This window comes from Chenopodium album, chromosome 19, assembly GCF_948465745.1.
Source record: "Chenopodium album chromosome 19, dcCheAlbu1.1, whole genome shotgun sequence".
Lineage (NCBI taxonomy): Eukaryota > Viridiplantae > Streptophyta > Magnoliopsida > Caryophyllales > Amaranthaceae > Chenopodium > Chenopodium album.
Genome location: NC_137852.1, coordinates 13,746,484 through 13,768,321, shown reverse-complemented (window position 1 = coordinate 13,768,321; position 21,838 = coordinate 13,746,484). Strand labels below are relative to the sequence as shown.

Genomic DNA, 21,838 nt, shown 5'->3' with positions numbered 1-21,838 from the left:
AAACTTAAACACCCACTTCGCCACGTGTCCTCTTAACATCACTAGTAACTACCCTTAAAAAATAATTATTTTTAATTAAAATTAAAAATCAGAATAAAATAATTAAAAAAATTAAAAACCCTTTTGTTAGAAGCCTTGAATGATGCATATGATTTGCTCACTCAAGAAATTTGAGGCGTGTTGACAAGAGATTAGGAGATTTTAGGTCACCTCTCTCTCACCCTCCTCTCCCTCTTTTTAGTATCATAAATTCTTCCGTTTTCTCCACTATCACACCCAATTTCACATTCACAACAAACTATATCTTATAAAAATCAATTTAACTCAACCATATTTTTATCATATCAAAACTATCCTATATATATACATTTCCCATATTTTTTTGCATTTGAGCTAAACTAAACCATCCCATAACAAAAGGGACACTACTTTCATATATATGAAACTACCAAATAATTTTCTTTTTTAACAACAAACAAACAAGCCTTTTATTTGCATAGTTGAAGTAAATCTCTTATTACCAAAAATAGTTTTTTTGTTTTTCTTATAACTAGGAAGTTGCAAAGCTGGAGATCCTAAGAGGTACAACTAAAATGTCTCGTGTGGTAGATGATGACTCTGCTAGTTCATCACCTACTCTTTTACCTTACTTTGGATCATCTAATAATTACCACTCCATGGATCTTGAATCCAATGGTGTTGGTGGTGGTGGCGGTGTTGGTGCTGGTGATAGTCGTCGTGTGTCATTCTCACCGACTTTAGGCCAGCTCTTGAAGCGAGTTGGGGATGCTCGGAAGGAGGCTACTGGGGACGAGACCCCCGTCCACCATACCCTTAACATGAGCCCTGAGACGCGGGCTCTTCCGTTTGTGTTAAGGTTTGCTAACCTGACGTACAATGTGAAGATGCAGAGGAAGTTAAGGATTCCGGGAATTACTACTCATAATTTGTCCCCTGGTGAGCAGTTTCCTGGAGGAGTTTTTTCTCGTACGAAGACGCTTTTGAATGATATATGTGGTGAGGCTCGAGACGGTGAGGTGATGGCTGTGCTGGGTGCGAGTGGGTCCGGAAAGTCAACGCTCATTGACGCCCTTGCAAATCGTATTGCAAGGGGGAGTCTGAAAGGGAAGGTAACCCTTAATGGGGAGCCGCTTGAGTCGCGGCTCCTTAAGGTTATATCGGCGTATGTTATGCAGGATGACTTGCTCTTCCCTATGTTAACTGTTGAAGAGACACTGATGTTTGCTGCCGAGTTTCGGCTTCCTCGGACCCTGTCTAAGTCCAAGAAGCAAGCCAGGGTCCAGCAGCTGATCGATCAGCTCGGGCTAAGGAACGCGGCTAAGACCATCATTGGTGATGAAGGACACCGTGGGGTGTCCGGTGGAGAGCGTCGTAGAGTGTCGATTGGTATCGACATCATTCATGACCCCATCATCCTCTTCCTCGACGAGCCTACCTCAGGGCTAGACTCCACTAGCGCGTACATGGTGGTCAAAGTGTTGCAAAGGATAGCTCAAAGTGGTAGTATTGTCATAATGTCAATCCACCAACCTAGCTACCGAATTATGGGGTTGTTAGATCGTCTTCTTTTCTTGTCTAAAGGACAGACAGTCTTCAGCGGTACACCCTCCGACTTACCGGGGTACTTCGGTGAGTTCGGAGCTCCAATACCTGAGAACGAGAACAAGACCGAGTTCGCCCTAGACTTGATCAGAGAGCTAGAGGGCTCACAAGGAGGAGCAAAGGCTCTAGTCGAGTTCCACAAAGGTTGGCAAATCAAGCACAAAAGCACCCTACCCAACATTGAAGGTGCACCCCAAGACAGTAGGGGTGGATTGTCCTTAAAGGAGGCAATTAGTGCTAGTATCTCTAGGGGTAAACTCGTCTCCGGAGCTACTAACACTGATGCTAGCCCCGCCTCCATGGTTCCAACATTCGCCAACCCATTCTGGAACGAGATAGTCACTCTATCAAAGAGATCAGTCATGAACTCCCGTCGGATGCCAGAGCTTTTTGGTATCCGACTAGGAGCAGTGCTAGTCACAGGGTTTATACTTGCAACAATGTTCTGGCAACTCGATAACTCCCCTAAGGGTGTACAAGAGCGACTAGGATTCTTCGCGTTCGCAATGTCAACAACCTTCTACACCTGTGCAGACGCTCTCCCTGTCTTCCTACAGGAGAGGTACATTTTCATGCGAGAGACGGCCTACAACGCCTATCGACGATCCTCGTATGTACTCTCACATGCTCTAACCGCGCTACCTTCTTTAATCTTCCTTTCATTTGCATTCGCAGCAACTACATTCTGGGCTGTAGGCCTAGACGGAGGAGCCTCAGGCTTCTTCTTCTACTTCGGAATCATATTCGCCTCCTTTTGGGCCGGTAACTCCTTCGTGTCCTTCCTATCAGGTGTAGTCCCTCATGTCATGCTCGGCTATGTAATAGTAGTCGCGATCCTAGCATACTTCCTCCTCTTTTCGGGTTTCTTCATCAACCGTGATCGTATCCCTGACTATTGGATTTGGTTCCATTATATCTCCTTAGTTAAGTACCCTTACGAAGGTGTCCTACAAAACGAGTTCGAAGACCCTACTAAGTGCTTCATTCGCGGTGTACAAATCTTCGACAACACCCCACTCGGGGCCGTGCCTAATGCTATGAAGGTAAGGCTGTTGCAGACCATCAGTGGCTCCTTAGGGATGACGATTACGCCGTCGACATGTGTCACTACCGGTGCCGATATACTCCAACAGCAAGGAGTTACTGACTTGAGTAAATGGGGCTGCTTATGGGTTACCGTTGCTTGGGGATTTTTCTTTAGGATTTTGTTTTATTTTACTTTGTTACTAGGAAGCAAGAATAAGAGGAGCTAGGTGAAATTAAGGGTAAAAAAAAGAAATTGGGGGTTAATTATACTTTGTTAATTAATTAATTTACTTGTAATTAGGATTAGCTAGCATCATGCTAATTAATCCTTTTGTTGCATTTTTAATTTTAATTTTTTTATAAATACAATTGAATGTTACCTTTTTGATTTCAATTGGAAGTAAGGTGGAGTTTGGTGTAAAATTGTTTCATAAATTTATGATAAGAAATACAACGTAATTACTTATTTTCTGATCAACAACTTTTGGACCAACCAATTTTATTTTTGTTTTTGAGTATTACTGAATTTGTATGTTATATGCATGACTAAAAGATTTATTGGTGAACTACTAGTTAACAAGTTTGCTATTCTTTGATTTTGACGTATGTATATGCAAACAAAAGTCAAACATAACCAAGCTAGTCTAACAATGTCTTAAATTTCAAAGGTTATATGATCGAGTTATTCACACCATATACTTCATCTGTTTTGATATAAATGCATTGTATTTTTTTTTTCGATTGCCATAATAATTACAACACTTTCGTATTTGTTAGGTATATTATGGCAAAAACTATAGTGTCACTCAAGTTTTTTTGTTTATGATCTCTATCTATCCTTACCCTTAAAAGGGTGGTATTGTCTTTTAATACTTCATACTACGTAACATCTTTCATCTTTCATACAATAATATTGATGTGCCGAGCAGTGATTCAAGTTATTAAGAGATTATTTTTACTACGTATTAATTTTTTGGAGTTGATAGACTAATACGATTTGAGTATTTTAGTTTTGGAGCAACGTGATTAAAACACACTCTTCAATTAATATATAGGTACCCACAAAACAATAAATAATCAAGGTACATTTTGACTTTTGCATTATGTACATAAAAGTAATATAAAAATAAATGTTGAATGGTGGATTATGTAATTGAATTTGTACAATATAACACAAAAAATTTGCGAAATCTATTAAAGATCACATCATAAAAAAGAGAGCATGCACTACGTTATTATAAATCAACATACAAGTACTTCTTATTTGTTAGTGAAATGTCGTCAAGCGAAGTAGTGTGGTAGTCTTGCTATATCAAATATCCTATCAATAATTTTAAGAGAATTTCAACCAAAAAAAAAAAAAAAATGATGCTTGGAGAGGTATAAGGGCGGATGATGAGAATCGATCACAGGATCCCCTATAACTGAAAAGGCAACTGTAATCACTTGAGTTATTCTCCATTCTCAAAATAATAATTATTTTAAGAGAGAGCGCCAATTGGTGGTGTATTGATCAAGTGATATACAATTTTTTTTTTATTATATTTATATTGAAACTTTGTACATACAAGTATGTGTTTAAGTCTAAAATTTAGTAGCTTTCAAAAAAAAAATTCTAAAATTTAGGGCATGTTCACATTTATTGAGCTGAACTGAACTGAACTGAATTGAACTGATTGAAGCTGAACTGAACTGAACAGAAATGAATATTTTATGAGATAGAAAAATTAGGAGCTGAACTGAACTAAACTGATTGAAGCTGAAATGAACTGAACTGAAATTAAGTAAATGTGAACAAACCCTTAGTATATGTGCTTGAGTCAGTAAATTAGTTTGAGACTTTGAGTAGCACTAGTTTGATAGTCATTATTTCTTTTATATATTATTGTTAATTTTTTTTAAGTGAAATTTATATACTACGTATATTTTACATATTATTGATCATTTTTTTAAAATTAAATTTAATAAATTGGTTTGGTTGTGGTCTCCTTTTAATTGTTCAACAATGGAATATATCAATTTGGTTTGATTGTTTCTTTTTGAACATGTTTCTAGCTGTCAATTACAAATGGTTTTGACATTTTACGTTGATTGATGCTAATTATTTTGAATAGTTGATTGATGCTAATTTATTTTGGGCTTGATTTGTTGATTTTTTAGTCAAATATTTTAGTGGGCACCAGAGTACCAGACTACCTAGCCCTTCATTTGTCAAGGAGTAATATACATGTAACATTGCTTTCACAAAAAAAAAAATAAAAAATAAAAAATAAAAAATAAAAAATAAAAAAAATAAAAATAAAAAATGTAACATTAAAAATGGCGCAATTATATTGCAATGTAACGGTATAATACTTCATTCCGCGGTTCTTTTTAATATTTTCACTTGTATTTTGTGCAATCTCCAATGCATATGTTTGACCAATTATATCTTTAATTAAGCTATATATATTATGAAAATTTAATATTTGAATAATACACATTGAAACAAATCTAACAAGATTCATGATTATTTTTGCTCCATATATATGTAATAAATACGGTCAATTTTTTTTTATTTTTTTTATTTTTTGTTTGATTCAATAAATAATAGGCGAACAAAAAAAAAGAGAGAGAGGTAGTGTAACACTATAGCAAAATTTTTTCTTAATTGGGTTATTTGATTGTAATTTTGTGCATAACTTAGTGGGGACTAAATTCAAGCTAATTTGAGTAAATATTAGGTACCAATAAAGGGCTTTCTCTAGATAGTTAATGCTGCGTGTAAATTAGCCACACGCCAAAGCAGTGTATATTCAAAAATAATAAATGAAAGAAATTGACTTGTAAGTAAGGTAATGAGATACTCACAGCACATTGATTAGAGATTAGACTTGTAATTGTCATTATAATTTGGAATTTTCTTGTGGCGTGATCTTATCTTATATAGTTGTTTACCAACGTACATTTTGGTCAACGGTTAACAGGGTTGTGTATTAGTATGCCACTTCTCGGCTTATATCTTGAATTGACTTATTTTCGAAAAATAAGTTTAAATAAGAGTTTAAGAAAAATTCGTTTACAAAATAAGTTTAAGAAAAAGCAACGCGTTAATACCATGTGGTCACTTGTAAAAGAACCAAGTAACTCCAGTAACACTTACCGAGTAATCTCTAAAACACTAACCGAGTAATCCCTATCAGACGAATTAACTCATGTAACACTAACTAAGAGCCTGTTCACATTTACTTAATTTCAGTTTATTTCAGTTCAGTTCAGCTCCAATCAGTTCAGTTCAGTTCAGTTCAGTTCCAATCAGTACAGTTCAGTTCAGTTCAGCTCTTAATTTCCCTCTCACATAAAATATTCATTTCAGCTCAATTCAGTTCAGTTCAGTTCAGTTCAGTTCCAATCAGTTCAGTTCAGCTTCAAGTTCAGCTCAGCTCAGTTCAATAAATATGAACAGACCCTAAGTAACTTCTATAAATTAACGAAGTAACCACCATGTTGGCTAGCTATACAAAAGTTGGTGAAAAAAAATAAAGTTTTTAAATATTAAATTAATACAAATAAGAGCTATTTAAATTTAATTTACAAAAGCATAAACACTCTCTTTCTTCTTTCCTCCTCCTTTACTTTAGCTAGAGTTTCAATTATTATTTTTTTTTTTTTTTTTTTGCTATTTAGGCCGGAAGGATATTCCACTTCAAAATCATATGACAATGAGGGAAGTAGCCCCTTAGCCTAAGTGGACACAACAATCTTGTTTCCTCAATGTGGGATATACTTTTCAACACTTTTATTCTCTTTCAACTAGAATATACTCGTGCATTGCAAGATTTAATTTATTATTATTATTATTATTATTATTATTATTATTATTATTATTATTATGTATAAGATAAAGTTTTATCATATGTGTAAAAAAGAGTGGTAATTTTTTTTAAAGAAAAATGTATAGTGTAGGTTAAAAAAATGAAATAAATGATGACATCATAAATAGAAAAATGGAGAGAATTTTTTTTTTCTTTTTGAAAGAAGTCCTAAAGGACATTAAATTTCATTAATAATAGCCATACGACATCTACAATTGACAAATAACGATAATGAAAACGAATTTAACAAAACCAAACAAGAATTAATCGGGGAAAGGCTAAGAATCCAAATACATAAATATAACAATTCGACACATTCTCGGTGCGTTGTCTCATACAACTTTTTGAGTGGATCTGTCGCCGCTTCGCAATTTTGTGAGAAAGAAAATTCTTGTGTTGATTCTGTAACCCGAACCTGAGCCATAATCAATAGTAGCCCCGCACAACCATAGACCAAATCAAACACAGATAAAACTTTGTCTTTCGAAGGATTCCGAACAACCTTGTCTTTCGAAGGAGATCGAAAAAACCTTGTATTTCGAAAGAGATAAATCCATTCTTCCGATGGAGACATTATTGTAACCTAAGAAACAAATTAAAAAACTTAAAAGAAAATAAAGATTGGGGCTTTCAACCGGTGAAATCCGATGGAAGCCCCTTCAAAATTGATAAGGAGAGAGAAGAGAGAGAGAGGAGGCTAGGGTTTTTTTTTAATAGAGGGAAAATTTTTAATGTTAGAATGACACATATGATAATTTGAGGGTTGATGATGTCAGCAATGTATTGTTTTAGTAATAGTTAATAGATGTGGGACTATACTTTCACTCACATGTGAATTTGTTCATGGGCTCAATAGATTTATACTGGATTGCAAAGATTGTCGAATTTTAAACTACATTTAAATGATAAATCAGATGAAATCATCCTCATGGAAACAAAAACTCGTTAGAGAAAAAGAAACAACCTACAACTAAATACTTGTATATTTTATGGGGTAATAAGTTTAGATAAGTATATTAATATGGTTTTGAGTTTCAATTCATTTGAGAATGCAACATCATTGGTAGGTTTGGAAGAGCTTTCCCCCGTTGGAGGAATGCAAGCACAACCGACTTGATTTTGACTTAGTCAAATTACAAAAGGCTTCGTTACATCATCTCCTCACATCAATTATTTCAATCGATCATGCTCAACAAATTAAATACTGTAAGGAAATGAAAAACATCATATCAATTAACTTAAGTAAGGAGATGAACGAACTCAACCAAGCAATTTCAAATTGAAAAACAAATTGACAAAATTGCTCACCAAATTAGAAAATTCAATCAAAGTTCTCACACCACAAAGACAACCACGTTATTTATCTCAAGAATATCTGCTAATATAAACATTTTAAAAAAAAAAAAATTGAAGCATCAATTTGAATTTTAAGTTGATATAAATAAATAATAACTAAAATTGGTAATACAATTATATTTGATATGCATAACAATGCGTCTTTTGTGTGGCTGCCCACGCCACATGGTCGCTTGTAAAGGAACAAAGTAATCCCTATAACACTAACCAAGTTTTCCATCTATCTATAACTCTGAGTAAAGTAGAAACCGCTGACATCACCATTGCATATGTGTCAGCTTTTTATTAAAAAATTTCCCGCCAAAATTATAAGTGACATCATCCTTGTTTTTTTTTTATTTTTTTTATTTTTTTTTTAATTCTATTTTTCCCTTTCAAGATAAAGCTATTGTTTGAAAAAGCTAAATTAGTTACACATTTTCATAAACTTTATGTTTTTTTTTTCCTTCTAAATTGACTAACAGCACAATTTTCTTATTGAAAAATAAAAATAGTATGTAATTGGTGGTAGGCTCTTTCATTTTTCCTTCTTTCCTCCTATATTAACCACTAAACACTAATGCTACCATTTTTTTTAATTTTATTTTAATTATGAATTTAATTAGAATATTTGACATCATATCTTCTAATGTATATGATCAACTATTTTATTGTTAAAATAAATCATGCATCGCACGGGACTAAGCTAGTGGAATATTATCGGAGTAACTCATAGCACTAATAAAGTAACCTTTGTAATACTGACCAAATAACCCCTATAATACTAACGAAATAACCTCTATGATGACTGACCACATGAGCAATGTGGCCAACCACATATAAGGATTTGTGTATGCATAAATATTATAATTAACAATATGATTAATTTCTGAGAAAAAAAGGTTAGAATAAAAAGCTTTTATTCCAAAACCCCAATTCTAACCTCTCGGTAGCTATATGCTATATCATATACTCCCCCTGTCCCCAATTGTTTGTCCCAAACCATAAATTCACTTTATTAAGGTTTTGGGCAAAAAATGGTGCACATGGGTTGACACAAATATCAATGAGGAGAAAGATAGAGAGAGTGCAGCGCAAGTGAGAAAACATATCAAAAGTAGTATAAGACAATCTTTTGGGAACACCTTAAAAAGAAAAGTGACTGGAGCAAACAATTAGGGACAAAGGGAGTATCCATTAATATTGCATTATCTCCACCCATTTAAAGAGAAAAAAAAACAAATTAGTTAAAGACAATCAAAATTGCAATCAACATGTCAATTAAATGAAGAATATATTCAACAAAAAAAAAATGGAAACATCAAATAATTGGAAAAAATTGGATCATTTTGAATAATCATTGATGTTTCCATTTGAGAACTTGAATAATCTAATCCAACTTGTACTGTCAAATAATCTAATCTGTCATTCTTATAACATTGGTACGAGTATGCCTCTTATTGTTGAGGCTATGACCCTTTACAATGGCCTTCTTTTTGCCCGATCCTACAGTTTTTTTCGTATTTTTATTGAAGAGGATAACTTACTTATTATTAAATTTTTGCAAAGTAAAGCTTAATGTTTGTGAAAGATTTAGTATTTGCTGGAAGATAGTAAATTTGTTTTGAAAAAAAATTCAGTTGGGTTAGATTATACTCTTGAGAGAAGACTGACTTAACTTCTTATATATCTTTCCATTAAAAAAAATATTGACACAAGCACAAAGTCCCACACATATCAAGTTGGACAAGTACTTTAATTTTCTTGTTCAAAGGTTTTTTTTTTTTTTTTTCCTTTCTTTTTTTAAAGAAGTTGCAATAATAATATGCCTTCCGTAATCAATTTTAGAATTGATATGATTGAAATGGATTAGTCTAAACTCTAAAGTCTCCAAGCTATTCTTAAGTCTTAAGTATAAAAAAAAAGGTAATTAACATTAAAGAAGGCAAGTAAATAGATAAATATTTTAGAGGATATAATTGTTCAAACACTATTTAAAACTTATAAGAGGCAACTCAAACTTTAAAAGGTATGGATATTTATCTTTTGAGTAATAACCAGGAAATTTTGACAATTACCACCTACGATTCTTTCCATTTTAGCAATTATCACCTTCTATTATTTTTTTTGAAAATTACCACCTACTCTTTTCTAAAACATCAAAAGTTACCACCTTCTTGCCTCCTAACTACCACATGAAGTCATCTTGGCCCTACCCTTTACCTTCCCTCTATATTTCCCTCCCATTTCTCATTCCTAACTCAATTCTCATCTCCTCTTTCAATTTTTTTCCCCCAAAAAAATCTGAAACACTTCAATTCATTCCTCCAAACCAAAACTGACGAATAATAATTGGTGTTGGTGCAACATGACAATGATTCCCAAAAGAAAAGTATGTTGTTCATCTTAATTTAGGGGGTTTCAATTGAAGTTAGGGTTTTCGTTTTTCAATTTGGGAATGATATCAGTGTAGTTGAAATTAGGGTTTTGCAAATCAAATTAGGGGTGAAGGTGTTCAATTGGTGAACTAATTAACAACAATTTGTGAATTATTACCTGCTTCTCTAACTTATAAGTAGTTGTAGCTAAGTAATTGTTTGATTCTGTGCAGACGGATTTTCACATCTGCAAGTGTGGATATCCAGCTTCCAATTTGACTTCATGGACTAAGCAGAATCCAGGGAGAAGGTTTCAAGCTTGCCAATTTTATGAGCATGACACTAGTAGAAAGGGTTGTGATTATTTCAATTGGGTGGACATTGAAATGACTGAATGGCAAAAGGATGTGACTAATTCACTAATGGCTTATGTGAACACGCAAAAGATTGAGTTGAGGATGCTCAAGAAGGAATTGGATGATGTGAAAGCTGAAAATGGCCGCCTTGAACATGAGAATGAAGCACTTAAGGGTCAATTGACATTGATGAAGCAGCATGGACTTATGCTCCCTGCATTTTGCTGTTTGCTAGTGTTTGTGGTTTTTGTTGTAATTCTGTTTAGGTAGTTCTTGTAGTTTAGGTTAGTTTAGATGTTGGTGAAACCTTGTTGGTGATTTCCTTTTGTTGAATTAGCTAAGAATGAAGCAATGTATGTGTTGCCTAGAATGAAGTGTGATGTATTGAATGAACACAAATGTACCTTTTGGATCCTTTAATGAAAAAATGACACTTTCATTCACTTTTTGTGCAAAGTCTAATGCTTTACATTGTATATGCAACATAACACAAAGAATTTTAGCATAAAAACCATAATTGGCACTTTCATTAATCATGTTAATCTAGTCATGTACAACAAAATATCATTCCCAAAAGCTAACCATAGTTTAAAAAAGCATACATGTGGTGCTTTAACCATCATTCCCCAAAAAAAATACATACCACATTAGTACATCAGTTGTTCAAACATACACTACTACTAGTTATACAAGCTACCTATAGTCTTTGTTTTCCCCTTTCTAACAGGAATCTTCTTCCTAGCCTTGCTTGGTGTTTGTTGTTGTTGTTGAGGTTGGTTTTGACTTTGCTGAGTGGATTGAAGTGGGTGGTCAACAACGTGAACTAGGCTGAGAAGAAGAAGCAGCTTGTTGGGTTCCACCTGCAGCCACCTGTCACAAAATATAAGCACAAAGTCAGGTAGTGATGAAGACAGGAAATGCTTGACAACCTAAGTTTAAATTGATTACCTTACTCAATGCCCTGACTTGCCTCTTCTTCCTTTGCTCTTTAACCCAAGGTGTGTCTAAAGGTGGTCTGCACCTTTGTTAATATCTTTTACCACCTGATCAACAACAACTTCATTCTTGCAAGTCAGTTTGTTGTGTTCTAATTGCTTGCACTTGCTACATCTTGTGGTCATCTTAGGAGGGGCAGCTTTATCTTGATCTTCTCCTTGCTCTTTCTTTCTTTTTTTAGACTTAGGTCTTCCTGGTAACACTCTTATGGCAGGAGGTAATGGTTTCCTGAAAGCTCCTGGTATAGGAAGTATAGGAGTACAATAAGCTTTCAGGTAATTTCCCCACTGTATGCGTCATCAACATAATCATTTGGATCTGCTCTTTTATCCATTAAACAGGGATAAGCATGGATGCAGGGGATTGCAGTAAGCCGCCAATGGTAGCATGCACATGTATTTTCCTGAATATCAACTACAACTGTATCTCCTTCAAACTCCACCTCATAGTTGTCATCCCTTGACAGCCGCACTATGCATCCTCTAGCCACATGTTCAATCCTTTCAAGTGTATTGATGATGTAAGGCATATTCTCCCCATTCATTTTCAGCACTCCCTCCCACTTCTCATTGCACCTTCTCATCATATACCTTCTCATCCACTCCATTTGAGTGAGAATAGGTTTATCTCTTGCCTCTCTTATGACAGAATTGAATGTTTCACACATGTTGTTCAACAACATGTTTGACTTGCAATTGGTTGAGAATGCATGCCTACACCAATGTCTTGTAAGGATGTAGACAAGATATTCATATACATCTTTACTAAAAAATTTTATGCTCTCTATGGCAATTTCATAATCAACCTTCAAGTACAAAAGCTAGTAAGCAAAAAAATTCAAAGAAATGAATGCTCAAACATTAAAAACTGAACAAATTAACCAAAGTTACAGGGCATGTACCAAAGTTGTTGCCCTTGCTGCTTGCCAAAACAGATCTTTGAAATGGGTACTAGTGAACTAAAGCTTGAAGTTTTCCCAAATATGTCTTACACAATATCTTGTTTCTGCTTTAGGCACAACTTGGTTGAATGCTTCAAGTAATCCCTTGTGAAAGACACACATAAAGCCATATAAAACTACTATCACAAATAGTAAACATATTAAAGTAAAAAAGAGAGGTGGATGGGAAGCAATACCTTCTGTCTGTCCGACATGAAGGTCCATCCTTCACCTTCCTCACCAGACAAGTCCTTCATTAACATTTGCAAAAATCAAACCCAAGTCTCAGTGTTTTCCACCTCTACAGTTACCCAAGCAAATGGAAATATGTTGTTGTTTCCATCCTTCCCAACAGCAACTAGAATTTGTCTTGGGTATGCACCCTTCAAGTGACAGCCATCAACACCTATGATTGGCCTACAACCATTTGTGAACCCCTCTGTAGTCCATTAAGTGCCATATTGATGTGTCTAATTTATATAGTATTTTATCCCCGTCCCAAGGTCATTATTAGTGGTGTTTTTGGCTCTTTAAAGCCACTTTTATTACTAATTGGTGTTTTCTAGTGTTTTTGTAGTTTTGGTTAAGTTTTGTAGGGAATTGCACTTTTGGAGTATTTTCCCGGGTTTTCTTAGAGCAATTACAGACATTGGAGGAGCACGACCGTTGATTATAGCCCAAGGCCGGTTAGAGACATCAAGTTGGTGATTAAGGGCTCGACTTGTGGAATACGAGCGTTGGATCGAGCATTCAAGACCCTAAGTGGATATTCGGATTGGGCTAAGATATAAGCCCAATCAAATTTCAAAGCTTCAAGGAGAAGCCGGGCCCGATCGGGCAAGCATCAGCACGATCGGGCGGATGCGCAGCTTAGGGGTGCTAGCAAGGAGCCGGGCCCGATCGTGCGAGCATTGGCTCGATCGGGCGCGGCTGCTCAGAAGAGAGGTGCGAAGAAAAAGGCGCGCCCGATCGGGCGCGTGTTTCTGGAGTGTTTTGTTCGACGAATACTTAGTTTCTAATTAGGAGTAATTAGAGGTTTTGTATAAGTACGATTTAGTAGTTTTATTTTGTGGATCTCTTCTCTTAGACTTTCTCTCTCTACTTAGTATTTTTCTCTCTGTAGATTTCTCTCTACAACCTTACTCTTGTTCTTGACTTAACTCTTTAATTCCAATTACTTTGTTAACGATTTCTTCTTATTTAATTTTAGCAATTTTATTTCTTTACTCTATAATGACTTGTTTAATCTCTTTATTTAGTTTGGATTTAATTATGTCCGAGTAGTTTAATTCCAGGGTTTATGGGGATCCATAATCAATATGAAGGGATAATTTGTTATTGTTGATTAATGATCTTGCATGATAATTTCTTATTGAAGTGTTTTAATTCTTTTCAATCGGATTATGAATCGAGCAGATGTGATTTGATTGTAAAAGTATAGCAATATTAAGTTGATGAATCGAGCAGGTGTTAATTTGATATTAAAGGCTATTTTCAGTAGGAACTTAGATCTAATAAATTGCGAGAGTCTGTTAGATCTATGTTGATTAATAAATTGCGAGAGCATGTTGATCATGTTATTTGTGTAATGTTAATTGTTATGTTTTATCCCGAAATATTAATTATTGGTGAACCTGTCACCCTAGGCTTTTTATTATTGATTTTCTCTCTAAACTTATTCTTCGTAGTATAATTCCTTTAAATAATAACTTTTGGTTACTTAATAATTTAGATTATAATAATTAATTTGGAATAGAAAGACTTGTTTCCTTGAAGATTCGATCCTACTTCCCTATCTGCATTAGTTAGAGGATTTAGGAATTACTTTTGATTTGTTGATACGACTTTAGCCTATCACATATACATCCTCATGAATATAGGTGGCTCCGGCCTATCCAAACCATCAACTGCTACCCCTAGCCTACTGCCCTTATTGTATTTGGTGATTGTTTTCCCATAATCACAAACTCTCTCATACTCTTCAGCTGCAGAACCATAAATCTTAAGTTTTGCCCTAGCTCTAGCCAACCATGCAGTCCAGTACGTAATTTTAATTCCATTTTCATTCAAAATCCTCTGCCTAAAAGCTTTTAATTTCCAACTTGGATCAGCTTTCCAGTGCTCTAAGTACTTATCTAAAAAACTCTAAATTCATCTTCTTATTTGTAGTAGTTCTTACACAATTGTGGTCTAGCCTCATAGATTTAATTACCCAGAAGTTTCCCTAGGTAAGCATCTAAAAAACACTGTAAAAGGGCATTGGTTTTCACAGCTACACATGGGTTTTCTACATGTCTTTGGATTGCATGGACAACCACATTTGTACTTCCAATAAGTTCTAATCCTAGACTTATCATTGTGCAAGAAATAGAAGTCATACTTGTTTTCTATGGCATGTTGTCTAAATGCGTGCCTGACAACAGTGCTTGAAGTAAACCTCAACCCCACCTTCAATTTGATTGGTTTGCTGAAATCAGTGAGAGCATTAAATGTTTTATATGGTTCCTCTTCAAAATTTGAACCATGTAAACTCCTTAGCTCTTCAGAAGCATCATCTTCTTCTTCTCTCACTTCAGCCCTGCTCTTATCAGGAACCCCATCTCTTCTCAGCCCTCCAGCTAGACTGCTCTGTACCTCCTGCAGTATTCCGTCCCCTCCCTTGCTTGAAAAATATCAGCAACATTCAATTCACAGTCTTCTTCACCAGGATTCCAATCAACATCTAAATCACTAGGCTCAGAACTAGATGAACCAGATTCTTTGTCATCCTTCTCAAACAACATCCTCTTTGCCTTCACCTTCCTATGTTTTTCTACCTTATCATGTTTCTTTGCCCTTTTACTTTCTTTCCCTTTCCCTTATGTGCAACATGCTTCACCCTAGGAGTAGATCTAGTCTCTTTCACAGTTTAAACATGCTTATTGAACTCCGTTTCAGTTATCAGAACAACCTCCTCAAGCACACTAGGTTTTCTTATTGGTTTTAATTTTTTAGATTTGGGCCTGGAAGTTGGTTGTGCAGAAGGTAAGATGGGCTGGGATTGTGCTGCAATTGGCTGGTTGGGCCCAGGTTCACTAATTGTGAGTGTTGGCAGTTTTGTCCTATATGTTAGCAAAGTCAATGGCAAAGGTTGTGGGGTGGGCTCCAAAAGTGGCTCTATTGTACAATACATCTCCAATATTCTCATCTTATCTATTATGTCTAGGAATTTGTCAATGTCCAAATCTTCCTTAAACTCTTTCCTCCCACTACCTAGTGCTCTTCCCTTCATCCTATACCATACCTTAAACCTTTGGGGAACATCCATTCCAACATCCCTAAACCCAGTGACAGTAGCATATCTAAGTGTTGAAACCCTCATGTCTCTCACACTAACTCCAGTAGTGAAATTTATCCAACCACCTTGATACTCAACAACCTTCCTGCTTTTATGTATCTTAGTAACAAATTCACCTCCTAATCTAATCCTTAAATCAACAAACTTGGGATATATGCTCTCCTCCATAGTGCAACATCCAATACAATAAAAAAGCAAACATTATTCAATCAATTTCTTAGCTTGTAGTCAACTACAAACACACCAACCACAGTAAACAATAAATATAACAACATGCATAACATTTGCAACCATTATTTTAATGACAGACCAATTAATAATCAAAATCGAAACATGTAGCTTTGAATTTTAAATTAAATCCACTAATTAAACAATAAATACCCTACTTTACAACTAATTCGTGAATATAAAACCACATTGCACAAATTTGCATGCAATTACAGCTAGTAAGTTTTTTTAGGGTTTGACATTTTCATTTTATATTATCAAATTACCTTCTTTTTTAACTCCATTTTGCTAATTCCAATAACCAAAGGCCTCCTAGCTTGGTCCGCCCTTCAACAATGATGTTTCAGACCTAATTGTACTCTCTTATTGCGCTTGGAACAAGGTACAATTTTGGGGAATTTAACAACTTCTCTGACCAAGAATTATGAGGGAGAGATAGGATATAGTGACACAAGAGAGTAAATTTTCTGAAAGTATTAGGTGGGTGAGGATGAATTGAAAGCCACAAATGGTGAAGGAGAGAGAAGAGAGACAAGGGAGATGAAAATCGAAATAAGAATGAGCAATGGGAGGGAAATAGGGAGGGAAGGTAAAGGGTGGGGCCAAGATGACGTCATGTGGTAGTTGGGAGGCAAGAATGTGGTAACTTTTGATGTTTTAGAAAAGAGTAGGTGGTAATTTTCAAAAAAAAAATAATAAAAGGTAGTAATTGCTAAAATGCAAAGAATAGTAGGTGGTAATTGTCAAAATTTCCTAATAATTATGGAGAAAACAATTACGAATATTAAGACCATGTTCTCTTCACCTTAAAAAAATTATATTAAGTAAAAATAATTCCAGTTCAATAAAAATAAGTTCAGTTCAGTAAAATTAATTTCAGTTTAGTAAAAATAACTTCAGTTCGGTAAAAATAATTTCAGTTCAGCAAAATTTAGTTTTCTTAAAGAAGAATTATAATAGAATATCAGTAAAAATAATTTCAGTTCAGCAAAAATAATTTCAGTTCAAAAAAAATTAATTTAAGTTCAATACAAATAATTTAAGTTCAGCAAAAATAATTTCAGTTCTATAATATTAATTTAAGTTCAATACAAATAATTTAAGTTTAGCAAAAATAATTTCAGTTCAGCAAAATTAAGGTGAAGAGAACGGGGCCTAATTACAAGTATTTATCTTTTATTTTGTTAGAGATTTAGTTTAGGGAATGATTATCGTTTTATCTTAGAGTACTCTAGAATTTATGTCATTTTAGTCAATAAGTCTTGTATAAGGCAGAGACTTACCTTAATTTTTTTTTTTTTTTTTTTTTTGTAAGGCTATCAATTTGATTCTAACTTTAACATTTTTTATAGTAACTTTAACTCCTATAAGGGTAAATTTTAATTTGTAACGAGTTTGATTGTATTTTACTTTAATGTTCAATTTCTAATAGATACATGATATGAAGGTTAGTATGATAAATTAAGTACATTACAAGTGTTGTTTAAGGGTAAAATGTTTGTTAGAATAATGGTAACTTTTGTAGTATATAAGGGTAATTTCAAATAAAGGTATCTTTAACCAGTCTTACAATAATTTAATGAAAATTTACCTTAATTAAGAATTTGTGTATTTTATGTGAATGTGATTGAGATTAATAAAGTTAAAAGTTTTGTGATAAAACATATGAGAGTAGGTGAGATGCTTGTTTGCCCAACCTAGCGTTTCTAGTTCGATCTATTATTTAAACAGTGTTTGTTTGAATACGTTAGTTTAGGTCCGTTTGATTTAAAATTAATACACTAGATTTTGTGAAGTCTAGTTTTTTTTTTTTAACGGGATGTTTTAATATCAATAAATAATAGCCATACGACATCTACAATAGTAAAGATCTGTAAACCACAGATTTAGAGAAAATATCATAACTTTTACAATCAAAATCATAACTAATTTGCATATTTGGCATAGCTCATACTCCACCACTTCAAGCTTGACGCGAGCAATGATTTTCGATGTCTTTGCATCTTTCCAAGTTGAGACCCTCGTAATCTGCGTTGATGTTTTGATCGCCGGTTGATGACAAATCCCAGACCCATAGGAATCCAAATCACCTTCCCAATTATTGTAAGAACCCTAAAAATAAAATTCTCATCTATGAATGAGAATCAAAATCCTAGAAAATTGGAAAAAACCCAGAAAGTTGGAAAAACTCTCACAGATGGAGAGAACAAAACAAAACAAGCAAACCAAAATGTAAAACAAAGAAAAAAACTAAATTGAATTAAGGAAAAAGGGTCGGAAATAGTCTAATTTTCGAAGAAATAAGACTTTTTCCGGCCTAAACGACCAAGAAAACTAAAACCCTAGAAGTGAGAGGAGAGAGAAGGGAGAAAAAGGAATTTTTTTTTTTTTTGTGAAGTCTAGTTGACGTAGGTCCGTTTATGTTAAATTAATAATCTTATCCGTATAATATTAAAGATTATTAACAACAAAAAAAAAAAAAAAAAAAAAAAACTTAAAAGAATATGAGGTGCATAAAAATAAATCGAACTTCAAACCTAAAATGGAATAGTCTCATCGTGCAATAAATGGTGAATGAAATTTGAAAGTGGTGAAAAGGAAAAGAGAAAAGGAATTGAATCTTCTTTATTTATAGAGTGAATAAGAGTCTTAAATTATGAATTTAGAGAGAGGATATGAACTTATGAATATAGAGAGAGAAAATAAGTACTACTTTGTATAAATTTAGAGATTAAAAGTGGAGGGAGAAAATGAGTCTTATGATTAAAAATATTTGATTATTTATTTTGTAAAAATGATTAAACAAAAAATTATTTATATAAAATGAGCTAAAATATACTTGTTCATTTCATCAAAAAAAAATTTGTTCATTTTGAGCAAATGAGTATACATGTCTATTACATGATAGATGATTATATAGTAAAATCGACTTAATGATAATAAGTAATTGCCCCAAAATTTGGGTGTATTTACTTTTTGTCATTTTATGACTTACCACACACTCTTTATTGTTTTTAAAATACCTCGATAAACCCTTTCTTATTATTTATATATATAAATTTCTTACTCCGAATATATATTTATACGGTAAAATAATCACATTCATTTGGCATTGTTTGTCATTGTATCTAGGCTAGAGGTGAAATAATATATTCCTAAAAAAACAAAACAAAAATCAAAAGATGAAACTTACCTAAGCAACAAGTTTCTTAGGCAAAAATTACTAAAATCAAATTCTATAGAGGTGAGGTAAGATGTCACCAATTGCTTAGATCGAAGAGTTAGAACATTATTATTCAAAAACTATACACAATGACAAAATTTTATACTTACCACATGTTTACATTCTCATCTTACGTCAAGAATAATGATTTTTAAGCAAATAAATGAGCCTTTTCCTTTTCTTGTAGGTAAGTTGCATTTTCACATAATTACTAGATTTTTTATGAGATTGATAGATACAAGCTTAAAAATAAAAAATATATATTATATAATTAATCAAATGTTTCATATATAGTCATGTTATCTTTACATGATTTTCTAAATTAAAATTAAATATATTGCCAATTTATTAAACTAATTTATACACGTGAAACTAGGCATGATTTATTGGATTTGGTTGCATCTTCATATCTTATTGTAGAAATAAGATAAAGGTTAAAGATGAAACTAGGCATGATAATGATGATGTGCCATTTATAAAGTATTACTCTACATGTACTAAGTGATGCATTATGCCATTAAGTGATTGTGTGATATGCATTTTAAATTTAAACTTTAAACCTCTTTACAGGTGGACTGTTTTTGCCTACCTCTTTACGAATGGGCTGTTTTTGCCTGTTACGGATAACACTTTCTCCACTAGTGGTGTTTTTGGGTTCAGAGCTAGACTATATCCTTGTTTAATGGATCACTAGTAGAGTAAGAGGACATATATAATGGACTTCCTAGGATTACGTTTTTTTTTTTTGATTCATACTTCCTAGGATTATGTTTGATTGTCGTTCATTAAGATTTTAAACACTCTTAGTTTGATCACAAGTAAATATAGGAACGTTATTGTAAGAGATGTGTAATCTAGTTGAAGATTTTGGATGCTCATTTGTTGCTCTACCTTAAATTAAGTGTAATTCAATTATCTTTCACCATAATGAAACCCTTAACAATTGCAAGATTTAAAACTATGGACTTAGGGCCTGTTCGCTTCAGCTTAAGTTCAGTTCAGTTTAATTTAATTCAGTTCCTAATTTTCTCCTCTCATAAAATATTCAGTTCAGTTCAGTTCAGCTCAGTTCAGTAAACCAAAACAGATCTTTAATGCTAAAAGCATTATACGTTTAATTAGTGGCATTACATAATTCACACCTCTTCGAGATCTCCAAATAAGAGATCCACTCCCCTCTTTTCCTCGCATGTTCCCAACTCCATCCTAGTTGCCTCTCCATCCAATCCTTTCAAACTTAATTTTCATGGTTTAGTTATCAACAAGGGGAATCATCATAAAAACAACAAAAGAGTAATTGAAGTCTTTATAGAGGAAGCTACAACTTTGCACAAATGCATCCTTATAGCACATGAGCGAGACATTAAAAAACATTCCTAGTGATCTCTTAGTCATCAATTAAGTCCAAGGTATCAATCAACATTTTTCGCAGATTAAACTTTTTACCTTAGACATCTGTTATCTTCTCAATGACTTTAAAATCTGGACCATTTGTTACATTTATCAATCGTAAAGCAAATCAAACAAATAGATTGAATCGCTAAACTTGCTCACTCGATTAGCAATGATATGGACTCATATCATCTCTTCTTCGTCCCAATTGTTTTTTTCCCTTACCATTTCAAAAAATAATACGAAGTACTTTGTATTGAATACCTTCAAAAAAAATTAGTTTGTGCTGAACACCAATTACTTTATTTTTTTTGCAGGGAGAACACCATATTCCCAATGAATGTGCTTTAATTTTATTTAATTTAATTTTTTTATTTTACTTTTTCGTCATCAAAATAATTCAAGAAAGACAAGGATGACACACCACCAACAAAACACCTTATCCACCACAAAAATTTGGACCAAACTCAAAACACAAACCTCAAAAAAACTACTTTTAACTAAATACAACACCATCACCAATATATTCAATCTCCAAAACTAGCATAACCATCAACAATGGCAGCAACAGCAGCTTCTTCATTCGCATCATCCCATCAATTTCTCACAAATTCTCCTCGCACAAACCTCTTCATCCACCCATCAACCCGGTTCAACTCCACCCATCTCACCTTCATTCCAAAAGCCGCTTCTGAACCGGACCCTGAACCGGAATCCGACCCACAATCCCCTTCTTCTGATGATGACTTTGATTCCCGGATCTCCCAAATGCGGCTCAAGTATCGGTCTGGGACCGGGAAAAAAGCCGAAATACGAAAGATTAAGAAAGGAAAGCAATCTGATTCTGTTGGAACCGGAAAAGAACCGGTTTTCCTGCCTCCGGTTCCATTGACTGAACCGGTCTCAGGCGGTCTGAAGGTGGATTTTGGGTTTAGTCCGTATACGGAACGGGTGAACGGGCGGCTTGCTGGTGTAGGATTGGTGGCGTTGTTGTTGGTGGAATTGGCGACGGGGAAGAGTGTGATAAGCTATCATACACCTTCAATAGTTTTTATTCAGATATATTTTATGGCTGCTGTTAGTGCTGTGTATTTGAAGTTTGAGAAAGAGAAGGTTAGTGTTTGGCCTCAGACTGATGTAAAGAAATGAA

The 21,838-nt window shown here is 34.0% G+C and overlaps 2 protein-coding genes and 1 pseudogene across 2 annotated transcripts; 2 read left to right on the top strand and 1 right to left on the bottom strand.

The window, feature by feature from the left end:
• The first annotated feature begins 412 nt into the window (after window positions 1-412).
• On the top strand, window positions 413-3,113 carry LOC145594744 (ABC transporter G family member 6 pseudogene; annotated as a pseudogene).
• Window positions 3,114-11,839: 8,726 nt separating this feature from the next.
• On the bottom strand, window positions 11,840-15,291 carry LOC145594080 (uncharacterized). The gene is made up of 6 exons (XM_081650420.1): window positions 15,143-15,291; window positions 14,373-14,588; window positions 12,820-12,925; window positions 12,706-12,759; window positions 12,560-12,613; window positions 11,840-12,388 (listed from the first exon to the last, which is right to left on the bottom strand). Exons 1-6 carry the CDS (start codon window positions 15,289-15,291, stop codon window positions 11,840-11,842), a joined length of 1,128 nt encoding a protein of 375 aa, XP_081506546.1.
• A 5,955-nt stretch (window positions 15,292-21,246) lies between these two features.
• LOC145594079 (uncharacterized) lies at window positions 21,247-21,837 on the top strand. Its single transcript, XM_081650418.1, has one exon. It carries the CDS (start codon window positions 21,247-21,249, stop codon window positions 21,835-21,837), a length of 591 nt encoding a protein of 196 aa, XP_081506544.1.
• The last annotated feature ends 1 nt before the right edge of the window (window position 21,838 follows it).